General features: G+C 48.3%; 1 protein-coding gene across 2 annotated transcripts in view; it reads right to left on the bottom strand.

Annotated features, from left to right (window-relative positions):
* DVL3 (dishevelled segment polarity protein 3) overlaps positions 1–23,000 on the bottom strand; it is a 71,375-nt gene extending 48,375 nt beyond the window's left edge. For both annotated transcript variants that reach the window (XM_038743236.1, XM_038743235.1), the window contains exon 1: positions 22,677–23,000. In XM_038743236.1, the coding sequence (XP_038599164.1) occupies positions 22,677–22,837 (161 nt within the window). In that variant the 5' untranslated portion in view covers positions 22,838–23,000. The remainder of the gene's footprint in view (positions 1–22,676) is intronic.
* Positions 23,001–23,614: the final 614 nt, after the last annotated feature.

The raw sequence follows: 23,614 nt of genomic DNA on the forward strand, positions 1-23,614 counted from the left end.
TTAAGCGCTGTTCTAAGTGCTGGGGTAGATACAAGGTAATCAGGTTGTCCCACAAGGGGCTCACAGTCTTCATCCCCATTTTACAGATGAGGGAACTGAGGCCCAGAGAAGTGAAGTGACTTGCCCAAAGTCACACAGCTGACAAGTGACAGAGCCGAGATTTGAACCCACGGTCTCTGACTCCAAAGCCTGGGCTCTTTCTACTGAGCCACGCTGCTTCTCCGGGCCTCAGTTCCCTCATCTGTAGTACAGTGCTCTGCACACAGTAAGCGCTCAATAAATACGATTGAATGAATGAATCAATGGTACATATTGAGCGCTTACTATGTGCAGAGTACTGTACTAAGCGTTTGAGAGAGTACCGTAGATACACCGTTGCCTCATCTATAAGATGGAGATGATTAAGACTGTGAGCCCCATGTGGGACAGGGGCTCTGTCCAACCTGATTAGTGTCTATCTACCCCAGTGCTTAGTACAGTGCCTTGCACAAAGAAAGCGCTTAACAAATACCATAAAAAAGAAAAACAGGCCATGGGGGAGAGGAATGAAGTCTGGCTCACTCTCATCTTGCCTCGCCCCTCAGCCCTGTCTGGTTCAGAGGGTCTCTCTCTAAACCAGAGAAGAGGGGGGTCTCCCTTTCCCCACCCCAGCGGTCATCAGGGCTGAGCAGACTGTAAGCTCGTTGTGGGCAGGGAATGTGTCTGTTATTGTACTGTATTCATTCATTCATTCAATCGTATTTATTGAGCGCTTACTGTGTGCAGAGCACTGGACGAAGCGCTTGGGAAGTCCAAGTTGGCAACATCTAGAGACAGTCCCTACCCAACAGCGGGCTCACAGTCTAGAAGGGGGAGACAGACAACAAAACAAAACATATTAACAAAATAAAATAAATAGAATAAATATGTACAAGTAAAATAGAGTAATAAATATGTACAAACATATATACAGGTATAAACAGAAGCACTTTGCTGTGTGGCTTTGGGAAAGTCACTTTGCTTTTCCGGGCCTCAGTTGCCTCATCTGTAGTACAGTGCTCTGCACACAGTAAGCGCTCAATAAATACGATTGAATGAATGAATGGTACATATTGAGCGCTTACTATGTGCAGAGTACTGTACTAAGCGTTTGAGAGAGTACCGTAAATACACCGTTGCCTCATCTATAAGATGGAGATGATTAAGACTGTGAGCCCCATGTGGGACAGGGGCTCTGTCCAACCTGATTAGTGTCTATCTGCCCCAGTGCTTAGTACAGTGCCTGGCACAAAGAAAGCGCTTAACAAATACCATAAAAAAGGAAAACAGGCCATGGGGGAGAGGAATGAAGTCTGGCTCACTCTCATCTTGCCTCGCCCCTCAGCCCTGTCTGGTTCAAACCAGAGAAGAGGGGGGTCTCCCTTCCCCTACCCCAGCAGTCATCAGGGCCGAGCATCATCATCATCAATCGTATTTATTGAGCGCTTACTGTGTGCAGAGCACTGTACTAAGCGCTTGGGAAGTCCAAGTTGGCAACATCTAGAGACGGTCCCTACCCAACAGCGGGCTCACAGTCTAGAAGGGGGAGACAGACAACAAAAGAAAACATATTAACAAAATAAAATAAATAGAATAGTAAATCGGTACAAGTAAAATAGAGTAATAAATCTGTACACACATATATACAGGTGCTGTGCGGAGGGGAAGGAGGGAGGGCAGGGGAGGATGAGGAGGGGGAGAGGAAGGAGGGGGCTCAGTCTGGGAAGGCCTCCTGGAGGAGGTGAGCTCTCCCAAGCATTTAGTACAGTGCTCTGCACACTGTAAGCACTCAATAAATACGCCTGAATGATTGAATGAACAGATTTAGTGCACGTTACCAGCCCATAACGAAATGGGGCTTAATAATAATAATGATGGCATTTGTTAAGCGCTTACTATATGCCAAGCACTGTTCTAAATGCTGGGGGCGGGGGGGATACAAGGTAATCAGGTTGTCCCACGTGGCGCTCACAATCTTTATCCCCATTTTACAGGTGAGGTAACTGAGGTACAGAGAAGTCAAGTGACTTGCCCGAAGTCACACAGGTGACAAGTGGCGGAGCCAGGATTAGAACCCATGACCTCCGACTCCAAAGCCCGGGCCCTTTCCACTGAGCCAAGCTGCTTCTCTGTGAACCCCATGTGGGATCAATCAATCAATCAATCGTATTTATTGAGCACTTACTGTGTGCAGAACACTGTACTAAGCGCTTGGGAAGTACAAGTTGGCAACATGAGACGGACCCTACCCAACAGTGGGCTCACAGTCTAAAAGGGGAGTCGAAAAGGGGAGTCTAAAAGTGGGGGGGGGATAGGGACTATGTCCAACCCGACCACCCTGCATTATTATTGGATTGACTGAGCACTTACTATGTGCCAAGCACTGGACTAAATGCTAGAGTGGATACAAGCAAATCAGGTTGGACACTTGGGGCTTACTGGCTCAATCCCCATTTTACAGATAAGGTAACTGAGGCCCAGGGAAGGCCTCCCCAGCGCTTAGAACAGTGCTTTGCACGTAGTAAGCGCTTAATAAATGCCGCCATCATCATCATCACACAGCAGACAAGTGGTGGAGCTGGGATTAGAACTCACGACCTGCTGATTCCTAGGCCTGTGCTCTATCTTTCCACCATGCTGCTTCACAATTCATTCATTCATTCAACCGTATTTATTGAGCGCTTACTGTGCGCAGAGCGCTGTACTAAGCGCTTGGGAAGTCCAAATTGGCAACATCTAGAGACGGTCCCAACCCAACAGCGGGTTGGGAGGGTGCTGCTGTATCCTGTATCTGACCCAGCGTTTAGTACAATCCCTGGCACAAAGTAAGTGCTTAATAAGTACAAAAACATTATAAATAAAGGACGCTCCTTGTTCGGGAGAAGGTAGCATGACAGAGGGATCCACCCTTTCTTCCCCTTCTTCCCCTCCTTCCCCTCCCCACAGCACCTGTATATGTATATATTAAATATATGTTTGTACATATTTATTACTCTATTTTACTTGTCCATATTTATTCTATTTATTTTATTTTGTGAATATGTTTTGTTTTGTTGTCTGTCTCCCCCTTCTACTCACTCAATCGTATTTATTGAGCGCTTACTGTGTGCAGAGCACTGTGCTAAGCGCTTGGGAAGTGCAAATGGACAACATACAGAGACGGTCCCTACCCAACAACGGGTTCACACTCTAGAAAGGGGAGACTGACGACAAAACAGGTAGACAGGTGACAAAACAGGTAGCTCAATAAATGCGGTTATTGTTATTAATACTTGCAATAATAAGAAAAAGGAAGTACCCAGAAAGCGCCCAATAAATGTGGTTATCATTATCATTAATACTAGTAATAATAATAATAACGGCATTTCTTCTAGACGGTGAGCCCGCCGTTGGGTAGGGACCGTCTCTAGACGTTGCCAACTTGGACTTCCCAAGCGCTTAGTCCAGTGCTCTGCACACAGGAAGCGCTCAATAAATACGACTGAATGAATTTTATTTTGTTAATATGTTTTGTTCTCCGTCTCCCCCTTCTAGACTGTGAGCCCGCTGTGGGGTAGGGACCGTCTCTATACGTTGCCAATTTGGACTTCCCAAGCGCTTAGTCCAGTGCTCTGCACACAGTAAGCGCTCAATAAACACGACTGAATGAATTTTATTTTGTTAATATGTTTTGTTCTCTGTCTCCCCCTTCTAGACTGTAAGCCCGCTGTTGGGTAGGGACCGTCTCTATACGTTGCCAATTTGAACTTCCCAAGCGCTTAGTCCAGTGCTCTGCACACAGTAAGCGCTCAATAAACACGACTGAATGAATTTTATTTTGTTAATATGTTTTGTTGTCTGTCTCCCCCTTCTAGACTGTGAGCCCGCTGTTGGGTAGGGACCGTCTCTATCTGTTGCCAGCTTGTATTTCCCACGCGCTTAGTCCGGTGCTCTGCACATAGTAAGCGCTCAATAAATACGACTGAATGAATGAATGAAGCGACGGAGGCCAGGGAGAAGCCCACTGTTGGGTAGGGACCGTCTCTATATGTTGCCATCTTGGACTTCCCAAGCGCTCAGTCCAGTGCTCTGCACACAGTAAGCGCTCAATAAATAGGATTGATTGATTGATAGCCGGGGAAGGACACCCGGCTCTGCAGGACAGGGGCGTCTCCCCTCCATCCCAGACCACCGGCAGGCTTTTCCTCCCAACATCCCCCTCCACCCCCAACCCGAGCCCAGCAAGTAGCATCTCCCCAACTTCCCCAATTCAGGGGTCCCCCTCTCCCCCAACTCACCACTGCCACAGAAGGCCCTCGCACACCACCTCCAGATCACCGCAAAGACGCGTCACTACAGTACTCAGTAAGCGCTCAATAAATAGCATCATCATCATCAATCGTATTTATTGAGCGCTTACTGTGTGCAGAGCACCGTACTAAGCACTTGGGAAGTACAAATTGGCAACATATAGAGACAGTCCCTACCCACCAGTGGGCTCACAGTCTAGAAGGGGGAGACAGAGAACAAAACCAAACATACTAACAAAATAAAATAAATAGAATAGATAGGTACAAGTAAAATAGAGTAATGAATAGCTTAATAAACAGCTTAGAGTATAAATAAATATAAAAATAAATAGCACTGACAGGTCCCTTCCTCAAAGCCGGACTAAACCTCCGTGCTTCTAGACTGTGAGCCCGCTGTTGGGTAGCGACTGTCTCTAGATGTTGCCGACTTGTACTTCCCAAGCGCTCAGTACAGTGCTCTGCACACGGTAAGTGCTCAAGAAACGAGATTGAATGAACGAGCGGTGGTGGGGCCTTCTGCAGCTGCTCGGTTCCCAGCTCCACCGCCGCCACCCCGGGTCAATCGACCAATCAATCAATCGTATTTATTGAGCGCTTACTGTGTGCAGAGCACTGTACTAAGCGCTTGGGAAGTCCAAGTTGGCAACATCTAGAGACGGTCCCTACCCAACAGTGGGCTCAGGATGTATTAGACGGAAGCAGGTACTAAGAGCCTCTCTCTTCCTTCCCTTAGGACTCCACTAAACTGTCAGCTTCCTGTGGGCTGGGAGCGTGTCCTTCAAGGCCCTACTGAGAGCTCACCTCCTCCAGGAGGCCTTCCCAGACTGAGCCCCTTCCTTCCTCTCCCCCTCGTCCCCCTCTCCATCCCCCCCTTCTTACCTCCTTCCCTTCCCCACAGCACCTGTATATATGTATAGATGTTTGTACATATTTATTTATTTATTTATTTTACTTGTACCTATCTATCCTATTTATTTTATTTTGTTAGTATGTTTGGTTTTGTTCTCTGTCTCCCCCTTTTAGACTGGGAGCCCACTGTTGGGGAGGGACTGTCTCTAGATGTTGCCAATTTGTACTTCCCAAGCGCTTAGTACAGTGCTCTGCACATAGTAAGCGCTCAATAAATACGATTGATGATGATGATGATGACTGTATTGGACTCTCCCAAGCACAATGCCACGCGACCGGATGAGAAGCGGCGTGACCTCGGGGGAAGAGCCGGAGGACCAGGGTCCTATTCCCAGTTCCGCCCCCTCGTCGGCTGTGAAACCTCAAGCAAGGCACTTGACTTCTCCGGGTCTCAGTCCCCTCATCTGCCAAATGGGTATTTAATACTTGCTCTCCCTCCTAGACCCTGAGCCCCGCGGGGGACCTAATTACCTGGAATCCACCCCGGCGCTTAGAACGGTGCTCGGTACGTCGTAACTGCTCGACAAGTACTTACAGGGAAGAACAGAGAAGCAGCGTGGCTCAGTGGAAAGAGCACGGGCTTTGGAGTCAGAGGTCCTGGGTTCAAATCCCGGCTCCGCCAATTGTCAGCTGTGTGACCTTGGGCAAGTCACTTCTCTGTGCCTCAGTTACCTCATCTGGAAAATGGGGATGAAGACTGTGAGCCCCCCCGTGGGACAACCTGATCACCCTGTAACCGCCCCAGCGCTTAGAGCAGTGCTCTGCACATAGTAAGCGCTTAATAAATGCCATTTTAAATGAGTGCCACAATCATTACTGTTAAGAACCACATCAACGACGATAATAATAATCAATTCTACTGATTGGTTGGTTGATTCAGGGATTGGCTCACTTCAACAACAATACTAATAAACTCATTCATTCATTCAATCGCATTTATTGAGCACTTACTGTGTGCAGAGCACTGTACTAAGCGCTTGGGAAGTACAAGTTGGCAACAATTGATTGACTGATTGCTTGATTCTGGGGTTGGCTCGGTTCTTCCCAAATCCTTTGTGTTTCAGCCAGAACCTTAAGTTCTGCCCCCTCCTTCCCCTCTCCATCCCCCCCGTCTTACCTCCTTCCCTTCCCCACAATACCTGTATATATTTATATATGTTTGTACGTATTTATTACTCTATTTATTTATTTTACTTGTACGTATTTATTCTACTTATTTTATTTTGTTAATATGTTTTGTTCTCTGTCTCCCCCTTCTAGACTGTGAGCCCGCTGTTGGGTAGGGACCGCCTCTATATGTTGCCAACTTGGACTTCCCAAGCGCTTAGTCCAGTGCTCTGCACACAGTAAGCGCTCAACAAATACGACTGAACGAATGAATGAACGAATGAAAGTCTCCCCCTTTCAGACTGTGAGCCCACTGCTGGGTAGGGACTGTCTCTATATGTTGCCAACTTGTACTTCCCAAGCGCTTAGTACAGTGCTCTGCACACAGTAAGTGCTCAATAAATACGATTGATGATGATGAATGAATGCCCAGGTGGAAGACTGAAGTCGAAGCTGGGCTCAACAGGCATCAGAGTCAGCGGGCTCGGCCCGAATCCGACTGGATTAAAAGGAATCCAGCTATGATTTCCAGGGGAATCTGTGCTTGGTGACCGGCTTCCCCAGGGATACGGACAAAGGGAATCCAGGAAGGAGACTGGTCGATTCTCCCTTCCTCCATCCCCCCAAACCTGCAGTGCAGAGAGCGGTTGGTTGGGGAGGCCGTCATCGTCATCGCCCAAAACCCGCGATTCTCAGGAAAAATAACAATAATAATAAGTACGGTATTTGTTAAGCGCTTTCTACGTGCCAAGCACTGTCCTAACCCTGGGGTAGTTACAAGGTAATCAATCAATCAATCAATCGTATTTATTGAGTGCTTACTGTGTGCAGAGCACTGGACTAAGCGCTTGGGAAGTCCAAGTTGGCAACATATAGAGACGGTCCCTACCCAACAGTGGGCTCACAGTCTAAAAGGGGGAGACAGAGAACAAAACCAAACATACTAACAAAATAAATAGAATAGATAGGTACGAGTAAAATAAATAAATAGAGTAATAAATACGTACAAACATATATACATATATACAGGTGCTGTGGGGAAGGGAAGGAGGTATATCCTTGGACAAATCACTTCATGCCTCAGTACAGTGGGGATTCAATACCCGTTCTTCCTCCCCCTTGGACTAAGAGACTCATATGGGACCAGGACTGTCTGATTAGATTATACTGTATCTACCTCAGCACTTAGCACAGCGTTTGTCACACAGTAAATACTTAACTTTTACTATTATTGGTAGTAGTAGGAGTGGAAAGAGCAGGGGTCTGAGAGTGAGGAAACCTATGTTTTCATCAACTGGCCTGTTAAGTGAGCTTGGACAAACCACTTATCCTCTCAGTGCCTCAGTTTCCTCATCTGGAAAATGGGTATAAAACACGTCCTCTTCTCCCCTCCCTCCCACGTGGGACGGGTTACTGTGCCTATTCTGATTACCTTCAATCTATCTAGCCCAGAGTGGCCTAGAAGAAAGAAAGGAAGGTAATCTGGTTGGACACGGTCCCTGTCCCATCTGAGGCTCATGGTCTTAATCCCCATTTGACAGATGGGGTAACTGAGGCCCAGAGAGGGACTTGCCCAAGGGCACAAAGCAGACACGCGACGGAGCCGGGATTAGAACCCACGACCTCCGACTCTCAAGCCTGGGCTCTCGCCGCTAGGCCGTGCTGAAGAAGTGGCCTGGTGTGAGCCCGTCGGTGGGTAGGGATTTATCTGTTGCCCAGTTGTACTTTCCAAGCGCTTCGTCCAGTGCTCTGCATCATCATCATCATCATCATCAATCGTATTCATTGAGCACTTACTATGTGCAGAGCACTGTACTAAGTGCTTGGAAAGTACAAATTGGCAACATATAGAGACAGTCCCTACCCAACAGTGGGCTCACAGTCTAAAAGGGAGAGACAGAGAACAAAACCAAACATACTAACAAAATAAAATAGATAGGATAGATATGTACAAGTAAAATAAATAAACAAATAGAGTAAAATATGTACAGACATATATACATATATACAGGTGCTGTGGGGAAGGGAAGGAGGTAAGATGGGGGGGGATGGAGAGGGGGACGAGGGGGAGAGGAAGGAAGGGGCTCAGTCTGGGAAGGCCTCCTGGAGGAGGTGAGCTCTCAGTAGGGCTTTGAAGGGAGGAAGAGAGCTAGCTTGGCGGATGGGCAGAGGGAGGCCATTCCAGGCCCGGGGGATGACGTGGGCTGGGGGTCGATGGCGGGACAGGCGAGAACGAGGTACGGGGAGGAGATCAGCGGCGGAGGAGCGGAGGGTGCGGGCTGGGCTGGAGAAGGAGAGAAGGGAGGGGAGGGAGGAGGGCGCGAGGGGATGGACAGCCTGGAAGCCCAGGGTGAGGAGTTTCTGCCTGATGCGCAGATTGATTGGCAGCCACTGAAGATTTTTGAGGAGGGGAGTAATATGCCCAGAGCGTTTCTGGACAAAGATAATCCGGGCAGCAGCATGAAGTATAGATTGAAGTGGAGAGAGACACAGTAGGCGCTCAATAAATAGGATTGAATGAATGAATGAGTCCTCGACTTTGGGAAGACCCGGGCTAGGCCAGACTCACGGGGAACCTGCACACAGGCCCAGGGCCTTCCTCCCTCCGGGGCAAGACCCGGTGAGCCCGCTGTTGGGTGGGGACCGTCTCTATATGTTGCCAATTTGGACTTCCCAAGCGCTTAGTACAGTGCTCTGCACACAGTAAGCGCTCAGTAAATACGACTGAATGAATGAATGACACAAAGAATCCACTATACAGGGTTCAGGGCTCTCCTCCCTAAGGTCCGCTGCTCACGGGCCCGGAGTCCTCTTTCTTCCGGGGAAGCCCCGGGCTTGACCCGAACCTAACAGGCTTGGGCAGGACTCGACCTTTTTTCGAACCCACCCCCCAAGGATGGAAATAGCAACCAAACGTGTTTTGGCCGTCTATTTCTGGCTCTGAGTCAGGCAACGGCTGGGCCGTGCCCCCTCCGTTGCCTTTTGCAGGAAATCTAACCTTCCCAGTCGCCCCGGCGGCCCCAAGAACGAGGGTCCGGATGCAGAGCCCGCGTCTGCCTGGCCTAGATTGGCCCCGGGAGGCCTAGCCAGTTTCATTCATTCAATCGTATTTATTGAGCGCTTACCGTGTGCAGAGAACTGTACTAAGCGCTTGGGAAGTACAAGTTAAGTACGGTCCTAGGTGGGCTCAAATCCCCAGGGAAGGCCTGCTCCTCGGGTCCGGCCCGGGGGGCGGGTTTCGACCCCCGGGATGGCGTTACGGCAGAGTTGGCCTCCTGGAATTTGCCTGGATGCAATTTGTACTTCCCAAGCGCTTAGTACAGTGCTCTGCACACAGTAAGCGCTCAATAAATACGATGGATGATGAGGATGATGGACGGGAGCCTCCGGGTCAGCCCGGCCTTACGTTGGTTTGGCCGGTTGGCCATCACGTGGCCGGTTCATTCATTCAATCATATTTATTGAGCGCTTACTGTGTGCAGAGCACTGTACTAAGCGCTTGGGAAGTACAAGTTTGCAGCATATTCATTCATTCATTCAATCATATTTATTGAGCGCTTACTGTGTGCAGAGCACCGTACTAAGCGCTTGGGAAGTACAAGTTTGCAACATATTCATTCATTCATTCAATCCTATTTATTGAGCGCTTACGGTGTGCAGAGCAGTGTACTAAGCGCTTGGGAAGTACAAGTTTGCAACATATAGAGACGGTCCCTATCCAACAGTGGGCTCACAGTCTAGAAGTCACATCCAATCATCTTAAAACGTACACTTGCCGATGCCCCCAACACTCTTTCCGGGCCCGTCCCCACCCTGCTCTGCCCCAGCCCGGCCCTGCTGGGCTCTGTTCCTTCACCCCTTTTGCAATTATAATAATAATAACGTTGGTATTTGTTAAGCGCTTACTATGTGCAAAGCACTGTTCTAAGCGCTGGGGAGGTTACAAGGTGATCAGGTTGTCCCACAATTTTAATCCCCATTTTACAGATGAGGTAACTGAGGCCCAGAAAAGTGAAGTGACTTGCCCAAAGTCACACAGCTGACAGTTGGCAGAGCTGGGATTTGAACCCATGACCTCTGACTCCAAAGCCCAGGCCCTTTCCACTGAGCCACGGTATCTGTAAAGCGCTTACTATGTGCCAAGCACTGTTCAAAGCACTGGGGTAGATCAATCAATCAATCAATCGTATTTATTGAGCGCTTACTATGTGCAGAGCACTGTACTAAGCGCTTAGCACTGTACTAAGTAGATCCAAGTGCTTAGTACAGTGCTCTGCACACAGTAAGCACTCAATAAATACGATTGATTGACTGATTGTCCTGGTCTACACTGGGGACAGTGTACTTGTACATATCTATTCTATTTATTTTATTTTGTTAGTATGTTTGGTTTTGTTCTCTGTCTCCCTCTTTTAGACTGTGAACCCACTGTTGGGTAGGGACCGTCTCTATATGTTGCCAACTTGGACTTCCCAAGCGCTTAGTACAGCACTCTGCACACAGTAAGCACTCAATAAATACGATTGATTGATTGATTGATCCAAGGTAATCGGGTTGTCCCACGTGGGGCTCACGGCCTTCATCCTCATTTTCCAGATGAGGGAACTGCGACACCGAGAAGTGCCCAAGGTCGCCTGGCAGACAAGGAGCGGAGCTGGGATTAGAACCCACGTCTTCGGACTCCCAAGCCTGTGCTCTCGCCACCAAGCCACGCTGCTTTCTCTTTTGTTCTTATCCCGTCCGTGAGTCCCGCCCTCATCCGCCAAGCTCGCTCTCTTCCTCCCTTCAAGGCCCTGCTGAGAGCTCACCTCCTCCAGGAGGCCTTCCCAGTCTGAGCCCCTTCCTTCCTCTCCCCCCCCATCCCCTTCTCCATCCCCCCCATCTTACCTCCTTCCCTTCCCCACAGCACCTGTATATATGTATAGATGTTTGTACATATTTATTACTCTATTTATTTATTTATTTTACTTGTACATATCTATTCTATTTATTTTATTTTGTTAGTATGTTCGGTTTTGTTCTCTGTCTCCCCCTTTTAGACTGTGAGCCCACTGCTGGGTAGGGACTGTCTCTATATGTTGCCAATTTGGACTTTCCAAGCGCTTAGTACAGTGCTCTGCACATAGTAAGCGCTCAGTAAATACGATTGATGATTAACCTGCGCTGCTCCTGGGAAGTTGAGGCAAGAGAGCCTCCCCACGGGACATTGGGCCAGGAGGCCTTCCCAGACTGAGCCCCTTCCTTCCTCTCCCCCTCATCCCCTTCTCCATCCCCCATCTTAACTCCTTCCCTTCCCCACAGCACCTGTACGTATGTATATATGTCTGTACATATTTATTACTCTATTTATTTATTTATTTTACTTGTACATATCTATTCTATTTATTTTATTTTGTTAGTATGTTTGGTTTTGTTCTCTGTCTCCCCCCTTTTAGACTGTGAGCCCACTGCTGGGCAGGGACTGTCTCTGTATGTTGCCAATTTGTACTTCCCAAGCGCTTAGTACAGTGCTCTGCACACAGTAAGCGCTCAATAAATATGATGATGATGATGATTGGGCATCAAGCGGTCATGGGCGCTTTTTCCTGTAGAGTACTACAGGAAGCGCCCGACTGCTCTGTACTGGACTGGCCCAAGCTGAACCCACACTCAGTAACTGGTCCTACAAGTAGCCCAGGGTGCTCTCTACCCCAAAAGGATGTGGGGAGAAGGCACAGAGCTGGGCAGAGAGGCGGGACCGGATCAATCGATCCATCAATGGGATTTATCGAGTGCTCACTAATTGATCCATAATCCATAATCGATCCATCAAAGGGATTTATTGAGTGCTCACTGTGTGCAGGGCACTGTACTAAACACGAGGAAGAGCACAGTACCATAGAACACGGGCCTAAGAGTCAAAAGGCCATGGGTTCTAATCCCGGCTCCGCCACTCATCGGTTGGGTGACCTTGGGCAAGTCACTTGACTTCTCTCTGTGCCTCATCTCATCTGTAACATCAATCAATCAATCAATCATATTTATTGAGCGCTTACTGTGTGCAGAGCACTGGACTAAGTGCTTGGGAAGTCCAAGTTGGCAACATATAGAGACAGTCCCTACCCAACTGTGGGCTCACAGTCTAGAAGGGGGAGACAGAGAACAAAACCAAACATATTAACAAAATAAAATAAATAGAATAGATATGTACAAGTAAAATAAATAATTGATCCATAATCCATAATCGATCCATCAATGGGATTTATTGAGTGCTCACTATGTGCAGGGCACTGTACTAAACACGGGGAAGGCACAGTACCAGAGAACACGGGCCTAAGAGTCAGAAGGCCATGGGTTCTAATCCTGGCTTCGCCACTCATCGGTTGGGCGACCTTGGGCAAGTCACCTGACTTCTCTCTGTGCCTCACCTCATCTGTAACATCAATCAATCTTATTTATTGAGCGCTTACTGCGTGCAGAGCACTGTACTAAGCACTTGGAAAGTACAAGTTGGCAACATATAGAGACGGTCCCTACCCAACAGCGGGCTCACAGTCTAGAAGGGGGAGACAGAGAACAAAACCAAACATATTAACAAAATAAAATAAATAGAATAGATATGTACAAGTAAAATAGAGTAATAAATACGTACAAACATATATACATATAACATCTGTAACAAGCGCTTAGTACAGTGCCCTGCACACAGTAAGTGCTCAATAAATACGATTGAATGAATGAATGGGGATCGAGAACGTGAGCCCCAAGTGGGACAGGGACTGTGTCCAACCCGATTTGCTTGTCTCCACCCCAGCGCTTAGCACAGCGTCTGGCACAGAATAAGTGCTTAATAATAATAATGGCATTTATTGAGCACTTACTATGTGCAAAGCACTGTTCTAAGCGCTGGGGAGGTTACAAGGTGATCAGGTTGTCCCACCTGGGGCTCACAGTCTTCATCCCCATTTTATAGATGAGGGAACTGAGGCCCAGAGAAGTGAAGTGACTTGCCCAAAGTCACAGCTGACAATTGGCAGAGCTGGGATTTGAACCCATGACCTCTGACTCCAAAGCCCGGGCTCTTTCCACTGAGCCATGCTGCTTTATTTAATATGTTTGGTTTTGTTCTCTGTCTCTGCCTTCTAGACTGTGAGCCCACTGTTGAGTAGGGACCATCTCTATATTTTGCCAACGTACTTCCCAAGCGCTTAGTATAGTGCTCTGCACACAGTAAGCACTCAATAAATACGATTGATTGATTGATTGATTGATTCTCCAACCCCAATGATTATTACACACAACACACAGCCCCTGCCCTCAAGGATCTTACAGACTAGTGAGATGGTGGGCTGGGGAAACATGGGATTGGAAAAAAGTCAACCTCCCTGCGTCCAAGGGAGACTTCAGCCCACTCAGCTCTGGGGGGGGAACAGGGGGATTAATCAATCAATCAATCAATCAATCGTATTTATTGAGCGCTTACTGTGTGCTAAGCACTGTGCTAAGCACTTGGGAAGTCCAAGTTGGCAACATATAGAGACAGTCCCTACCCAAAAGTGGGTTCACAGTCTAGAAGGGGGAGACAGAGAACAAAACCAAACACACTAACAAAATAAAATAAATAGAATAGATATGTACAAGTAAAATAAATAGAATAGATATGTACAAGTAAAATAAATAGAGTAATAAATATGTGCAAACATATATACATATATACAGGTGCTGTGGGGAAGGGAAAGAGGTAAGGCGGGGGGGTGGAGAGGGGGTGGAAGGAGGGCGCTCAGTGTGGGAAGGCCTCCTGGAGGAGGTGAGCCCTCAGTAGGGCCTTGAAGGGAGGAAGACAGCTAGCTTGGTGGATTTCGAATCCCGGCTCCACCAACTGTCAGCTGTGTGACTTTGGGCAAGTCACTTCACTTCTCTGTGCCTCAGTTCCCTCATCTGTAAAAGGGGGATGAAGACTGTGAGCCCCATGTGGGAAACCTGATCACCTTGTAACCTCCCCAGCGCTGAGAACGGTGCTTTGCACATAGTGAGCGCTTAATAAATGCCATCATTATTATTATTATTACGTGTGGAGGGAGGCCATTCCAGGCCAGGGGGAGGACGTGGGCCGGGAGAGGACGAGGCAGAGGAGCGGAGGGTGCGGGCTGGGACTTTTCCATCAGTCTAGAGGAAGCAAAAAAACCCCAACCCAGGCCACAAAATGACTAACTAAGATGCTCCTCACTGCCCATGTCATCATCATCATCATCATCATCATCAATCGTATTTATTGAGCGCTTACTATGTACAGAGCACTGTACTAAGCGCTTGGTAAGTACAAATTGGCAACATATAGATGTCATCTTCCCCATCTTAAAGAGGCGGGACCCTCCGAGCCAGGCCCCTTCGTCCCCTCCTCCCCTTCCCCCGGCCCCTTCCCCAGGGGAGCTGGGGGGGCTCGGGACCAGCTGCTGAGGAATCTTCCAACTCTAACATTCCTTCCCCTCTTAAAGGGAACGTGGTCATTCCCAAATTCCCCCATCCTGGGCTGGCTCCGGGACAGGAATTAGGGCTGGGGATGGGACAGCGAGACCCCGGAGTGGGAGCAAGCGGTGGAAAGGGGGGGACAGCGGGAGACCCCCTTCTGGCAGGCCTTTCCCCAGCTGGGTTCTCCAAGTAATAATAATAATAATAATGATGGCATTTATTAAGCGCTTACTATGTGCAAAGCACTGTTCTAAGCGCTAGGGGAGGTTACAAGGTGATCAGGTTGTCCTGATCGCAGTCTTCGTCCCCGTTTTACAGATGAGGGAACTGAGGCCCAGGGAAGTGAAGTGACTTGCCCAAAGTCACACAGCGGACAAGTGGCGGGGCCGGGATTTGAACCCATGACCTCTGACTCCAAAGCCCGTTGCTCTTCCCACTGAGCCACGCTGCTTCTCATAAGTCTCCCAAGCCCGTTGTTGGGTAGGGGCCGTCTCTACGTGTCCCCGGTTTGTACATCCCGAGCGCTGAGTCCAGTGCTCTGCACACGGTAAGCGCTCAGTAAATAGGAGAAGCAGCGTGGCTCGGTGGGAAGAGCCCGGGCTTTGGAGTCAGAGGTCATGGGTTCAAATGTGTGACTTTGGGCAAGTTGCTTCACTTCTCTGGGCCTCAGCGACCTCATCTGGAAAATGGGGATTAAGACTGTGAGCCCCCTGTGGGACAACCTGATCACTTTGTAACCTTCTCAGCGCTTAGAACAGTGCTTTGCACATAGTAAGCGCTTAATAAATGCCATCATTATTATTATTATTATTACATGTTCCCGGTTTGTACATCCCAAGCGCTTAGTCCAGTGCTCTGCACATAGTAAGGGCTTAATAAATGCCATTATTATTATTATTATGATTATTATTACATGTTCCCGGTTTGTACATCCCAAGCGCTGAGTCCAGTGCTCTGCACAGAGTAAGCGCTCAATAAATATGAGAAGCAGCGTGGCTCGGTGGAAATAGCCCAGGCTTTGGAGTCAGGGGTCATGGGTTCAAGTCCCGGCTCCGCCAATTGTCAGCTGTGTGACTTTGTGCAAGTCACTTCACTTCACTGGGCCTCAGTGACCTCATCTGGAAAATGGAGAGTAAGACTGTGAGCACCCTGTGGGACAACCTGATCACTTTGTAACCTTCTCAGCGCTTAGAACAGTGCTTTGCACATAGTAAGCGCTTAACAAATGCCATCATTATTATTATTATTACATGTTCCCGGTTTGTACATCCCAAGCGCTGAGTCCAGTGCTCTGCACACGGTAAGCGCTCAATAAATATGAGAAGCAGCATGGCTCAGTGGAAAGAGCCTGGGCTTTGGAGTCAGAGGTCATGGGTTCAAATTCTGGCTCCGCCAATTGTCAGCTGTGTGACTTTTTGGGCAAGTCACTTCACTTCTCTGGGCCTCAGTGACCTCACCTGGAAAATGGGGATTAAAACCGTGAGCCCCCCATGGGACCACCTTGTAACCTCCCCAGGGCTTACAACAGTGCTCGGCACATAGTAAGCGCTTAATGAATGCCATCATCATCATCATCATTATTATTAAATACGATTGAATGATTGGAATGATTGGAAAGTGGGCCTTCTCTGGGACCCTCTTGTGGCAACCTTGTAACCTCCCCAGCGCTTAGAAAAGTGCTTTGCACATAGTAAGTGCTTAGCAAGTACCATCATCATCATCATCATCATTCATTCATTCAATCGTATTTATTGAGCGCTTACTGTGTGCAGAGCACTGTACTAAGCGCTTGGGAAGTCCAAGTTGGCAACATATAGAGACGGTCCCTACCCGACAGTGGGCTCACAGTCTAGAAGGGGGAGGCCTCCTCAACGGTGGAGGCCCGAGCTAAGGGCAACCGCCGGACCACCCGTCCCCCCAAGTCTGGACAGGGGACCGAAATGCTCAATGGCATGTACTGAGCGCTAAGTACGGGCACTGTACTAAGCGCTTGGGAGAGCATGCGACGACAGAATTAGCAGGCACGTGCCTTGTCTCCAAGGAGTTTAACGGCAGTCAAGAGCTGCCGTTGCCGCTTCGGCGGGGAGACCTCCCACAAAAACTACTGTCCATGGGTCTCCTGGGCGGTGCGGGGAAGAGCTGGGTTCAAATCCCAGCTCCGCCAATTGTCAGCTGTGGGACTTTGGGCAAGTCACTTAACTTCTCTGGGCCTCAGTGACCTCGTCTGGAAAATGGGGATGAAGACTGGGAGCCCCCCGGGGGACAAGCTGATCACCTTGGAACCTTGATCCTCTGCTGCCGTTCCCCACCCTCTTCCTGGGGGTGGGCTAAGACCCCACCACGGCAAGTTTGGGGGGCAGGAGGGGTGGGATAGGGATAGGTTGGACCCCAGACGCCTGTCGACTTGTTTTGTTGTCTGTCTCCCCCTTTTAGATTGTGAGCCCGCTGTTGGGTAGGGACCGTCTCCATATGTTGCCAACTTGTACTTCCCAAGCGCTTAGTACAGTGCTCTGCACACAGTAAGCGCTCAATAAATACGATTGATGATGATATGTTGACAATTTGTACTTCCCAAGCGCTTAGTCCAGTGCTCGGCGAGTCCGCTGTTGGGTAGGGACCGTCTCTATATGTTGACAGTTTGTACTTCCCAAATGCTTAGTCCAGTGCTCGGCATACAGTAGGCGCTCAATCAATACGATTGAATGAATGAATGAATGAACTGGACTTTCCAGGCGCTTAGTACAGAGCACTGCACACAGTAAGTGCTCAATAAATACAACTGAAGGACGGAATGAATGAACTGATGCACTCTCCAAGGGCCCCTGCTCTCAAACCACAGCGTCTGCTCTCTCTGCGCGTCTCCCACACCCACTTCCCCAGGGAACCCCAAACTCGTTCCCGGGATCCCCAAACTCGTTCCCCGGGATAGAGGAAAAGGTGGGGGGGGGGGAGGGACGGGACACCCCAACGGCTGCTCCCAAATTTGTGGAAGGTCTCAGGCTAGAACTGGAGATGAATCGGGGGGTCCCCGGGGAGGCGGTGCTCTGTCGGAGAAGCAGCGTGGCTCAGTGGAAAGAGCCCGGGCTTTGGAGTCGGAGGTCATGGGTTCAAATCCCGGCTCCGCCAATTGTCAGCTGTGTGACTTTGGGCAAGTCACTTCACTTCTCTGGGCCTCAGTTACCTCATCTGGAAAATGGGGATGAAGACTGTGAGCCCCGCCGTGGGACAAACTGATCACCTTGTGACCTCCCCAGCGCTTAGAACAGTGCTCTGCACATAGCAAGCACTTAATAAATGTCATTATTATTATTATTACTATGTGTTCGATGTGTACTTACCAAGCGCCTAGTCCAGCACTATGCACAGAGTAAGCGCTCATTAAATACGACCGAAGGAATAAATGTGTATTGGGGGGGGGACAAAAGAGAGGGAGAGGTCCAGATTCATTCACTCAATCGTATTTATTGAGCGCTTACTGTGTGTAGAACGCTGGGCTAAGTGCTTGAGAAGTATCATTCATTCAATCGAATTTATTGAGCACATATTTATTCTATTGAATGACATTTATTCTACTGAATGACATATTTATTCTATTTATTTTATTTTGTTAATATGTTTTGTTGTCTGTCTCCCCCTTCTAGACTGTGAGCCCGCTGTCGGGTAGGGACCGTCTCTAGATGTTGCCAACTTGGACTTCCCAAGCGCTTAGTCCAGCGCTCTGCACACAGTAAGAGCTCAATAAATGCGACTGAAGGAATGAATGTGTGTTGCGGGGGGGGACACAAGATAGGGAAAAGTCCAGATTCATTCACTCAATCGTATTTATTGAGCGCTTACTATGTGTAGAGCGCTGGACTAAGGGCTTGGGAAGTATCACTCATTCATTCAATCGTATTTATCAAGTGCATATTTATTCTATTGAATGACATATTTATTTTATTTTGTTAATATGTTTTGTTGTCTGTCTCCCCCTTCTAGACTGTGAGTCCGCTGTTGGGTAGGGCCCGTCTCCAGATTCATTCATTCAATCGTATTTATTGAGCGCTTACTGTGTGCGGAGCACTGTACTAAGCACTTGGGAAGTCCAAGTCGGCAACATATACAGACGGTCCCTACCCAACAGCAGGCTCATGGTCTAGATGTTGCCGACTTGGACTTCCCAAGCGCTTAGTCCAGCGCTCTGCACGCAGTAAGCGCTCAGTAAATACGACTGACTCAATCAATCGTATTTACTGACTGACTTCACACAGAAAGCGCTCTGTCCATACGACTGACTGACTCAATCAATCGTATTTACTGACTCACTGCACACAGTAAGCGCTCAGTCCATACGACTGACTGACTCAATCAATCGTACTTACTGACTGACTGCACATAGTAAGCGCTCAGTCCATAAAACTGACTCAATCGTATTTACTGACTGCCCACAGTAAGAGCTCAGTCCATACGACTGACAATCGTATTTACTGACTGACTGCACACAGTAAGCGCTCAGTACATACGACTGACTCAATCATATTTACTGACTGACTGCACACAGTAAGCGCTCAATACATACGACTGACTGACTCAATCAATCGTACTTACTGACTGACTCCCCACAGTAAGCGCTCAGTCCATACGACTGCCTCAATCAAGAGTATTTATTGACTGACTGCACACAGTAAGAGCTCAGTCCATACGACTGACTGACAATCAATCGTATTTACTGACCGACTGCACACAGTAAGCGCTCAGTACATACGACTGACTCAGTCAATCGTATTTACTGACTGACTGTACACAGTAAGCGCTCAGTACATACGACGGACTGCCTCAATAGTATTTACTGACTGACTGCACACAGTAAGCGCTCAGTCCATACGACTGACTGACTCAATCGTATTTACTGACCGACTGCACACAGTAAGCGCTCAGTACATACGACTGACTCAATCGTACTTACTGACTGACTGCACACAGTAAGCGCTCAGTCCATACGACTGACAATCATATTTACTGACTGCACACAATAAGCGCTCAGTCCATACGACTATCAATCGTATTTACTGACCGACTGCACACAGTAAGCTCGCAGTCCATATGACTGACTGACTCAATCGTATTTACTGACCGACTGCACACAGTAAGCGCTCAGTACATACAACTGACTCAATCAATCAATCATATTGACTGACTGCACACAGTAAGCGCTCAGTCCATATGACTGACTCAATCAATCGTATTGACTGACTGCACACAGTAAGCACTCAGTCCATACGACTGACTCAATCATATTTACTGACTGACTGCACACAGTAAGCGCTCAGTCCATATGACTGACTGACAATCAATCGTACTGACTGACTGCACACAGTAAGCGCTCAGTACATACGACTGACTCAATCAATCATATTTACTGACCGACTGCACGCAGTAAGCGCTCAGTACATACGACTGACTCAATCAATCAATCATATTTACTGACTGACTGGTCACAGTAAGCGCTCAGTACATACGACTGAATCAATCAATCAATCATATTTACTGTCTGACTGCCCACAGTAAGCGCTCAGTCCATACGACTGACTGACTCAATCAATCGTGTTTATTGACTGACCACACAGTAAGCGCTCAGTCCATACGACTGACTCAATCAATCGTACTTACTGACTGACTGCACACAGTAAGCGCTCAGTCCATACGACTGACTCAATCATATTTACTGACTGAATGCACACAGTGAGCGCTCAGTACATACGACTGACTCAATCAATCAATCATATTTACTGACTGACTGCGCACAGTAAGCGCTCAGTCCACACGACTGACTGCCTCAATCAATCGTATTTATTGACTGACTGCACACAGTACGTGCTCAGTCCATATGACTGACTGACTCAATCAATCGTATTTACTGACTGACTGCCCACAGTAAGCGCTCAGTCCACACGACTGACTGCCTCAATCAGTCGTACTTACTGACCGACTGCACACAGTAAGCGCTCAGTCCATACGACTGACCCAATCAAAATCATATTTACTGACTGACTGCACACAGTAAGCGCTCAGTACATACAACTGACTCAATCGTATTTACTGACTGACTGCCCACAGTAGGCGCTCAGTACATACAACTGACTCAATCGTATTTACTGACCGACTGCACACAGTAAGCGCTCAGTCCATATGACTGACTCAATCGATCGTATTGACTGACTGCACACAGTAAGCGCTCAGTCCATACGACTGACTCAATCAATCGTACTTAATGACTGCACACAGTAAGCGCTCAGTACATACGACCGACTGACTCAATTAATTGTATTTATTGACTGACTGCCCACAGTAAGCGCTCAGTCCATACGACTGACTGACTCAATCAATTGTACTTACTGACTGACTGCACACAGTAAGCGCTCAGTCCATACGACTGCCTCAATCAATCATATTTACTGACTGACTGCACACAGTAAGCGCTCAGTCCATACGACTGACTCAATCATATTTACTGACTGACTGCCCACAGTAAGCGCTCAGTCCATACGACTGACTGACTCAATCAATCGTACTTACTGACCGACTGCACACAGTAAGCGCTCAGTCCATACGACTGACTCAATCAATCATATTTACTGACTGACTGTGCACAGTAAGCGCTCAGTCCATACGACTGCCTCAATCAATCGTATTTATTGACTGACTGCACACAGTAAGCGCTCAGTCCATATGACTGACTGACTCAATCAATCGTACTTACTGACTGCCCACAGTAAGCGCTCAGTCCACACGACCGACTGCCTCAATCAGTCGTACTTACTGACCGACTGCACACAGTAAGCGCTCAGTCCATACGACTGACTCAATCAATCATATTTACTGACTGACTACGCACAGTAAGCACTCAGTACATACGACTGACTGACTCAATCATATTTACTGACCGACTGCACACAGTAAGCGCTCAGTCCATACGACTGACTGACTCAATCAATCGTACTTACTGACTGACTGCACACAGTAAGCGCTCAGTCCATACGACTGACTCAATCAATCATATTTACTGACTGCACACAGTAAGCGCTCAGTATACGACTGACAATCAATCAATCATATTTACTGACTGACTGCTCACAGTAAATGCTCAGTACATACGACCGACTGCCTCAATCAATCGTATTTACTGACTCACAGTAAGCGCTCAGTCCATACGACTGACTCAATCAATCGTACTTACTGCCTGCCCACAGTAAGCGCTCAGTCCATACGACTGCCTCAATCAATCATATTTACTGACTGACTGACCACAGTAATCGCTCAGTCCATACGACTGCTGAGTCCAAGGCCCTGCTGAGAGCTCACCTCCTCCAGGAGGCCTTCCCAGACTGAGCCCCTTCCTTCCTCTCCCCCTCGTCCCCCCTCCATCCCCCCGTCTTACCTCCTTCCCTTCCCCACAGCACCTGTATATATGTATATATGGTTGTACATATTTATTACTCTATTTATTTCACTTGTACATTTCTATCCTACTTATTTTATTTCGTTGGTATGTTTGGTTCTGTTCTCTGTCTCCCCCTTTTAGACTGTGAGCCCACTGTTGGGTAGGGACTGTCTCTATGTGATGCCAATTTGTACTTCCCAAGCGCTTAGTACAGTGCTCTGCACATAGTAAGCGCTCAATAAATACGATTGATTGATTGATTGATTGATTGACTGCCTCAATCAATCGTCTTTACTGACTGACCGCCCACAGTAAGCGCTCAGTACATAGCACTGACTGACTCAATCGTCTTTATTGACCGCCTGACTGTACAGAGCGCTCGGGGAGTCCAAGTCGTCGACGGCTGGAGCCGGTCCCCGCCCTTGACCCCCTCAGAAATGGAGGGGGGGGGACGGGGGAAAATGGTGGGGGGCTTGTTGGCTCACCCGAAGTCATCGTCCATCGACTTGAAGAAGAACTTGTAGGTGGGCCGCTGCAGGACGCCCTTGAAGTCGGCCAGGGTGACCCTTTCGGCGGGCAGGGGCAGCTTCACCAGGTAGGGCGTCTCCTGGCCGTCCAGGTGATAGATGATCTTCGTCTCCCCCATAGTACCCCGCAGGTCCGGGCCTGGGCCGGTCCCCGTGCGGCCTACTCTTCCGGCGAAGCCTCGGCCTTGCCTAGCGGCGCCGCCCGGCCGGCTGACAGGACTGGCGGTGGGACGGGCCGGGCCGGGCCGGAGGGAGGATGGAGGCGGCGGCGGCGGCGGCCACTCCGCTCCCTTGTTCTCTAGACGCCCCCGGGGCCCAGCTGCCCACCCGGGCCTGGCCTCGCCCCCTGCCCGCCTCCTCCCTCCGGGACCCCGCCTCCTCTCCGCCTCCCCGGACCTCCTTCGTTCAGTCGTTCAAACCGATGTATTGAGCGCCTACTGTTCATTCATTCAATCTTATTTATTGAGCGCTTACTGCTCATTCGTTCATTCAATCGGATTTATTGAGTGCTTACTGCTCATTCATTCATTCAATCGGATTTATGCAGTGCTTACTGTCCATTCATTCATTCAATTTTATTATTTATTGAGCGCTTACTGCTCATTCATTCATTCAATTTTATTATTTATTGAGCGCTTACTGTCCATTCATTCATTCAATCGGATTTATTGAGCGCTACTGCTCATTCATTCATTCAATCGGATTTACTGAGCGCTTACTGTCCATTCATTCATTCAATCGTATTTACTGAGAGCCTACTGTCCATTCATTCAATCGGATTTATTGAGTGCTTACTGCTCATTCATTCATTCAATCGTATTTATTGAGCGCTTACTGCTCATTCATTCAATCTTATTATTTATTGAGCGCTTACTGCTCATTCATTCATTCAATCT

Source organism: Tachyglossus aculeatus, chromosome 1 (assembly GCF_015852505.1).
Source record: "Tachyglossus aculeatus isolate mTacAcu1 chromosome 1, mTacAcu1.pri, whole genome shotgun sequence".
In the NCBI taxonomy this organism is placed as follows: Eukaryota; Metazoa; Chordata; class Mammalia; order Monotremata; family Tachyglossidae; genus Tachyglossus; species Tachyglossus aculeatus.